Here is an 8,846-nt window from a genome sequence, read left to right as displayed (position 1 = left end):
AAGTAATAGCCCTGATACTGTTACAGAGCTAGACCATATCAAGTAATAGCCCTGATACTGTTACAGAGCTAGACCATATCAAGTAATAGCCCTGATACTGTTACAGAGCTAGACCATATCAAGTAATAGCCCTGATACTGTTACAGAGCTAGACCATATCAAGTAATAGCCCTGATACTGTTACAGTATCATATCATTTAATGACATCTGTAGCCTGTAAGTTACATCACAGTCTTAGACATCTAATCTAATTTCCTGGTTACATGTACCAGTCTACCTTACATGTCAGATCTTAGATTAAAATGGTGGTTTGGTTACAGGTTATCTTATCTAATTATTATGACAGTATCCTTTTCATTAAGAACAAAGACTCTGTCCTTTAATTAACTGAAAAAATAGCTCACTAATACAGCTCTCAACGCTTCCTTATAACAAAATGTTGGATTTGTAAATGTAAATTTTATCTCATGTATATGAGCAAATCAGCCAAGGGAGGTAATTTTGAATTAATACTCAAGGTCTTTTGTTTATAATATTTGATTTGGCTCTCAACTTTCAAATACCAATTACATTTGCTAAAAAGTATACATAATGTAGCTGACGAAACCCCATCCAATAAAAACAATTATATATACACTCTGTAACTCAACAAAATGTAATAGCTAGTGAGGGTGACAACCATTAATCTATTCCCATGCTGTTTACAATATAAAATATTCAATGATAAACTACAGTATTGCTAGCATGGTAGTTATTACTTTAAACCCTCAGTTATTTCTTAACAAGATGCATGGTTGTATATTCTGCTGAGATTTGTAGGAGGTGCTGAAAATGAAAAAATCCCTGGTACTGCCTTGAGATTAAATTTCTCCTCAGATTTCTAATAATTAAGTAACAGTAGAACATTTCTAAAACTGACCATTTCATTTTGAATTCATTTTCATATTTAAATGCTCATATCCTTACCTCTATTTTAAAATTTCAGAGGCTAAAATAGGTTTTCTTTATACTTGTTTGACTTGCATCTGAGCTTTATGCCTATGCAGTGGGTTTACATTTCTGTGCATGTCATTTAAAAGTTGGGAATTATTTATAACCTGATCAATGCCCCATAAGGTCTCACAGTTGGATACAGCTATAACAAGTCTTCCACCACCTCACAGTCTGAGCAGGTCACCAGTGAGTCAGCTTGTTAAACAGGAATTTATGATTTCTTTTATACGAAATGGTAGTTTCTGGAGACTGAAATTTACAGTTTAAACTCAGAAAAACAAAACTAACAACATTCAGATCATTTTTTTTGTTTCCACATTTGAGCAATAGTTTCTGGCCATAATATCAAAAGCTACTAATATAGTTCACTTTGCAAAATTTGACAAATGTATCACTATTATATTCCTTCGTCTATTGTTAATATTTTTCCACTATATTTACTACCAATTATATATATTATATCATGGACTGCGACTTTTTCATTTATGAATAATTCTCCTTCCTTTATCAAATCTTTAACTCTTTCTTAAATCAATGCTCTCCTTATTCTTTATCATTGCTACTCTTGTCTTTATCATTTCTACTCCTGTCTTTATTGTTACTACTCCTGTCTTTATCATTGCTCCTCCTGTCTTTATCGTTGCTACTCATGTCTTTATCATTACTACTCCTGTCTTTATTGTTGCTACTTTTGTCTTTATCGTTGCTACTCCTGTCTTTATCATTGCTACTCATGTCTTTATCATTGCTACTCCTGTCTTTATTGTTGCTACTTTTGTCTTTATCGTTGCTACTCCTGTCTTTATCGTTGCTACTCCTGTCTTCATCATTGCTACTCCTGTCTTTATTGTTGCTACTACTGTCTTTATCGTTGCTACTCTTGTCTTTATCATTGCTACTCCAGTCTTTATCGTTGCTACTACTCTCTTTATCACTGTTTTTCTTTCTTGAATTATTGTTGCTCATTTTTATTAATGCTGGTCTTTTTATAACAGTGCATTTCCATCCTTTAAATCAAACAGCTATAGAGGTACCCTTGCACCTTCCTGTTTCTGTTGTTTGGATTTCAAATAGCGTTGTTGTTCACACCACACACAACAATGGACTAACACATATCATATCTAATAAAACAATGTGTCACGCTAAACAAAGATTTTATTAAATTAATTCATTTCCTAACAGTTACGAGCTGATTGAGGGGCCACTGACTTGTGGATGGTGCTAACAACTGCCGTGTAGTGCAGCAATGTCTATGTAATTAGATCAAATGCAGTCCATCAAATCCTCAGATCAACGGTACATGACAGCTGCCAGGCAGCCGCGCTCTGTCTCCGCTCTGTCTCCGGTGGAATGGCTTCAGGAGCTGCATTAAGTGTGCATCAACAAATCTAAAATAACCTCTAATGGACATACATTTAATGTAGCTGCTTCAAAACCTGATAGCCACACAGCTCCGCAAAGTTAACCTGAGGCCATAACAATAAAGAGCATAATGTATTTGTTAATTCATTTAGCTCAAGATAGTATGATGAATTATATAGTTATAATACATGTACTTTTTCTTTGTAAGAACCTCATGTCATTTACAAACCCAACCTATCTTGCTCTGGTACCACAGTGAATACAACACTCAGGCCTCAGTTTAACACCCTGTTTTATGGACCCAGTTGAATTCTGAGTAAAATGTTTAGGAGCCGAGAAAATGTTTTAGCAGCCAATCCTAACGAATGAGCAGACACTCGGGGGATGCCACAGACACATGGCGATGTTGCTCGTTAGTAAGTCACATTATTGATTGCTTTTATTTCAGTTAAACCTGTACAATGTACTTCATTTCTATTTACACCATACATGCACTCGGAATTTCTGACCTATCTTGATCTGATATGCTAGATCTGGTAGGCACATTTAATATCTGAAACAAGGAGTAAATTAATGTCGATAAAATGAATGAGTTTGTGCGAATTATTTAGCTCATGTATACAAAAGAGATATAGGCCATACCTAATATTGTAAAAGACACGATAAATTCTGAAAGTTATCAAGTCTGAAATGCATACAAACAACATGCACTGGAGAATATGGGGATAAAAGATCTTCTGTAATTTCTTTATCATATATGTTACACCTCTCACTGGAGAACGTGGTGCTGTGATCTATTGCCGACTAAAAAAGCAAGGGGAGTCAACTCAGAACAATCCCATTACAGTCCCACAACACCAATAATACTTAACTTAAGACAGCCAAAGCTATAAACTAAGCATCAAAGATGTAATTAATCACAGCACGGACAGAACCGGTCATGACTGCATCTCAAAGGAAAGTTCACTTTGATTGCGGCATTGTTACATCAACGTATTTTGGTAGACTGGCACCTTACACTCATACACAGGAAATACCTTTTACATGTTAAGTGGAAATCAAGGTTTGCTTCATTTCCATTTCCTGTTAAAGATCTCCATTATTCTGTCGCTCATTAGTATAATTGGAGGAACATACCACTAATTGCTGATGTGTACATGAAACAAGTTATCATTAACGATAATGCTGTATTGCATTTTTTATCTCTGAACAATATCTAAAGAACTGTACTGTTTATGGTGGAATCTCACTTTGTCAGTGTTCCTTGAATGAAATATAACACTGGAAGGCACTGATTGTGCTTTGATTTTTAAACCAGTTCCATCCTTATCTTCTTTATGTTGTGTTTTCTTAGGTCATCTGTTGAGTGAAGTGTTCAGAAAGCAGAATATAAATCATTTTTTTAACATCTAGTCTTTCTTGTTTTCAAGGACAATTTTCATGTTAGTGCCTTATCATGTCAGTAGCAACATCTGTTATTTTTATCTCATTTTCAAAACTATTATCACACATCCACCACTGTCTTTCATATCAAAACAGGATCAAATTCTAGTATTTTCTGTTACTGAAATGTCTCCATTTTTCATGTAAAGTCTCCCATTCAGTTTTCCTTTTCAGACCTAGGGCTATCTATCATGACCTTGGCTTTCCTGAGCCAACACATCTTGGCCACACCAGGCTTTGTTTTCCCTTCAATCAGAATAAAGTCTCTAGGTGTTAATGTTGTCAATGTTCTGATTTGTTCCTTGGCAGAGAGTTCATAGACTTCACAATTCATCCCCTCCCAAATCATTACACTCCTCCCTACAAACATACCAGGTCCTGGCACGATTCTCGTAACCCCGACAATACCTTATCTGGTATCCTTTCTGCTCTTCATTAATTATTGATGTAACAATGCCAGTCACAAATTCTCAGCAATGTTCTTTCATCAAGGTGTCAATTGTTAAGTAGGCCAGGGTTAGATAAGTAACTCAATGAACCACTAGCAACATTAGAAACATGTCAACAGTATGTCAGGGTGAGGTTCCACAACTTCTTACAACTTATCAACAACATGGTAGGGTCAATTTAACAACTTGTTAAAACTGCTGGAAAGGTAACAACAGTAAGTCAGTTATTTCAATGAATGTTGGTGACAGATGGACATGCTATAACCCTTCACCTTATACAGCTATAGAAAAGCTTTACTTGATCCCTGTAACCTTGAATGAGGATCACTTCAAGGTTAATTTATTGAAACATCGAAGTTTATAACTAGAAATCTGGGTAAGATCTGCTGTAGATCCATTAGGTACGCATTGCTCACTAGTACATTGTAGTAATCCAGTGAGCAAAGTAACAGCTAATCTGTTTAAACTCAATCAGAATGTATTGACATATCTTTTGACTCAGAGAGTCACCTTTAAAGCAAAATTATATCAGCAAGGGTTCAATAAACTTCCATTGAGTAAAACATGTCAACATCGCACAAATACATTCTTACAGAAGTAACAGATCAGATGAGTTATCCTCGCTCCTTGGATTATCATGAAGGTTACTTGATGGTAGCATAATTTCATTATTTTGTGTTTCATTTCAAAATGGATTTTGAAAAGAGTTGTGGTTGTTGAAATTAAAAACCTGTCCACTCAATACAAGCCTTAGTAAAATATCCTGACTACAGCCCCATGCCCATGTATTACCTGCCCAGGAACACGGGTGATACTTTAGAAAGACTTACCTTTGGATCATCTGGAGGATCAAACTGGACAATCCAGTCCACACGAGGAATGTCTAGTCCTCGGGCAGCCACATCAGTACATAACAAGATGGCCTCCGTGGCGTTACAGAACTGGAAGAAGGTCTGTGTCCGCTTCTGTTGTTTCTGTTTACCCTGTAACATATCAATAGGTCAGTGATATAATCACGTCAATCACAATTTTATTTTTATTTATTTGTTTAAAAATTTGATCAATAACTATAACATGCTTAGTTTCAAATGTGGATTTTCTGCCCATTATATTTCTGTACTTCTCATGACTTTGGATGAGGGGGAGAATTTACACAGATATTAACAATTGAGAGATGTATCTTACTGTTATCATAGATGTGTTTTATTTCAAATAAAAATTAAAGACTAATAGTTTCCTTCATACTAATGACAAATAGGTTTTATATATATGAAGATTTCTGTGAAAAGTGCAAATTATATTTCTTATAATGGCTATATTTATTGAAGTAACGAGTGTGTCAGACAGAAATGGTTCCGACAACCTTTCCAACAGATTAACCTGCATTTATTGTATCAGATCAACCCTGACAGCTAATATCTATGATTTTCCTCCATGACCATTAAATCAGGGAGAGTTTTTATGTCCAGACATCATGATGTTTGAACAGTAGAGTAGATCGAACTACAGCACTGCATGCCTCCTACGTACATTTACATGTTTTTGATACTGCGTGACTCTAGAGACAGTCAGAAAAAATAATAAATTGGAAAGACATCCCTGAACATTTTTTTCCTGTATTTATAATCCCTGAACAGTTTTTTCCTGTATTTATGCAAAAAGAAAACAAATCCAATTTCCAAACATACCAGTTCTGGGCATTTTTTTTTCTGATAACCTGAGGACACATCTGGTAAATGCCTGTAGTGGTGGCAGTTACAGTTGTATATCGCTCTAATTAATAAGTAAAAGATCAGAGAATCTGTTATTGTGACATGACAGCATCTCACCTACAGATAATGAAGATACACCAGAAGCTGATTGAGGACCAAGCTTACTAAGGTACATGACCCCTTATACCTACCTAATGAAGATCATGCCCTTCAGAACATTACACTCTACTGAATGGTACTGCTAATGTACATTAGGACACTGAGGCCAGGCCAAGCTAATACAGCATAGCTTCGTTTAATACCCCATATAGTTAACATTACATAGATACTGTACCACATCCTAGTCAGGCCAAGTAAACACTATACAGTGTATATATAGCTTTGTTTATACATCTACAGCTAACAATATAGCTATATTATATTCAGACCAGGCCAAGTTAATACTATATAGTGCTGTGTTTACAACTTTAGCTACCAATATATATACAACACACTATCTTTAGCTAAAAATATATATACAACACACTATCTTTAGCTAACAATATAGGTACACCACACTAAGGCCATGGCAAAGTAATGCTATGTAGCTGTGTTAAAATGCAAAGGAACACAATATGACAGTTGATTTTAACTCACATATATGAAATATAAAATATGGCAGATATCTCAAAGAATCCTCAAAAATCACGTAAATCGAAAAAAGACAGACATGTCATTTAAGGAACTCACAGGTAAAAAAAACCACAATATTCAATCAATTTAACTTTTTCTTATCACATATGCACAATTTGTATCAAGATTCCTTCACATTACACCACATACCAGTCAAAACAAACTCAAGTGAGTATTTATCTGTGTCAGTTATAGGTCCACCCACCCCCAAGGGCGTTTCCCTAGCTAACCTGTTCTGGTCTAACACTGTACACCATTGAGATTCAACAGAACTGCAGGGACCCACACTGTCAACATCATGTTACATGGAATAAATAAGATAGCAATGTTTTGACTTCTAATCAAGTGACCTGCAGATTAGTGGGTAAAAAATCCACTTCAATGTCTTTCACTTAAGTGTGTAAACCTGGGTTTACCTAAGCTTATATATGGGTTTGGCAGATATCAGATAAGTACCCTGTATATAATAGAGTACTTAAATTTCCTTATCACAAGCTAACAACAAAACCTCAGCTAAAATAACAAGGCATCGAAATGGATGCAAATCCCTCACAGTTGGTTTAAGATGCAGGGAAGGATTCACTAAGAGTGATGACAAATTATATCTATTGATAGTATTATAGTAAGAATGACCTTGACCTTGGAACCCTGGATCAACTTGTTTGGGGTATTTTGATCAATATATGAAATTTGATTGTAATCCTCCTTAAGCAAGACAAAAACTGCCTATAAATAGTAACAGTGAGCATGACCTTGAGCTTGGCAACCTGAAACACAAAGTTGTTTGAGGTTTTCACATACTTAACTAACATAGTTTTGAACAAAATCCATGCACATCTATAAATAGTACCAATGACCTTGACCTTGGTACCAATTGAAACATGAAACTTAAGTTTGAAGTATTCTAACACTTGTCTGATATATTAAAATCATTTAAGAAAAAGACACAGCTAAAGCACCTAAAGCAACTATAGTGATGACAAAATGTGAAGATACATTCGTTCGAATGAACATGCATACAAACGTTATATCCCTTCAATATCATGTCAAGAGTTGATAGTTAAACCAGGAAGTGGTTCACAGTACATGTAACTGCTGTGTTTTTCTTAGAGATGTTTACAATGAATATTCTTAATATAATATAAACCTCTCACTTTGGATTTGAGTAATTATTACATGTACAAGTAACTAATAGCATTGCTCAAAAGAAGGTACATGGACCACTGACACAGTATATCTTCAGTGACCTTTTGACCTGCAGGGTAACATGATGTGTGATACACTGCATCTAAGCAGTTTGATATAGCCTTGACCTTGGGCATACAGATATGTGTATGATATATACTATAGCCTTATGTCATCATACACATAGCTGAATCAAACAGGTATAACATCCTGTTGTACTGAATCTTCTGGGACCATAAACAATTTCAATACAAGTCCGATTCAAACTAAGATTACAGTACTAGTCTCTCTTTAACAGTAAAATTATATATCATAATTTTTCATTAAAATAAAAATAGAGATCTCTTCATTAAAAATTATAAAAGTAATCTCTCTTAAAAAGAAAAAAAGAATTGCAGTCTTTCAATAACAATAGAAATACTAGTCTTTTATTAACAAAAAGAGCACCCTATATAACAGAGCATTACAGTATGTGTACCCTCTAGGTGAAATGGATGTAACTTGGACAGTGGAATACACGTCACTGGTGACAACAAGATTGCTGCATTGATTTTACGACAGGGTTTTAAATGATGACATTTTAACATTTAACAATGGCAGTTCCTATTAGATCTTCATAGAATTTCTAGAGTTTCCTTTTTGCTGAAGGACAGAGTGTCAGACTTAGAACACTTCTAATGCCTGGTTCTAGAAAAATATTGAAATGTTACAAGATGAAATACATTAATTTTGTACTGTAATTCAAGAAAACTTATGTTGTATCATTTAATGCAGCACCCCTATGTTAAATCATGTACATGTTCATAGGACTCTGCTCACACCCACTTAATGTTGTATCATGTAATACACCACCCCTATGTTAAATCATGTTCATTGGACTCTGCTCCCAACCACTTAATGTTGTATCATTTAATACACCACCCCTATGTTAAATCATGTACATGTTCATAGGACTCTGCTCACACCCACTTAATGTTGTATCATTTAATACACCACCCCTATGTTAAATCATGTTCATTGGACTCTGCTC

The 8,846-nt window shown here is 35.0% G+C and overlaps 1 protein-coding gene across 3 annotated transcripts in view; it reads right to left on the bottom strand.

Moving 5' to 3' along the window:
• The window catches only part of LOC110465694 (ATP-dependent RNA helicase HAS1-like), a 49,016-nt gene that overhangs the window by 15,874 nt on the left and 24,296 nt on the right, over positions 1-8,846 (bottom strand). For all 3 annotated transcript variants that reach the window (XM_021521684.1, XM_021521685.1, XM_021521686.1), the window contains exon 11: positions 5,078-5,230. In XM_021521684.1, coding sequence (XP_021377359.1) covers positions 5,078-5,230 — 153 coding nt within the window. The remainder of the gene's footprint in view (positions 1-5,077; positions 5,231-8,846) is intronic.

The sequence above is a fragment of the Mizuhopecten yessoensis genome, unplaced genomic scaffold (assembly GCF_002113885.1).
Source record: "Mizuhopecten yessoensis strain PY_sf001 unplaced genomic scaffold, ASM211388v2 scaffold11099, whole genome shotgun sequence".
Classification (NCBI taxonomy): Eukaryota; Metazoa; Mollusca; class Bivalvia; order Pectinida; family Pectinidae; genus Mizuhopecten; species Mizuhopecten yessoensis.
The sequence above is the reverse complement of the archived record's forward strand: the minus strand, read 5'-3'. Positions and strand labels throughout refer to the sequence as shown.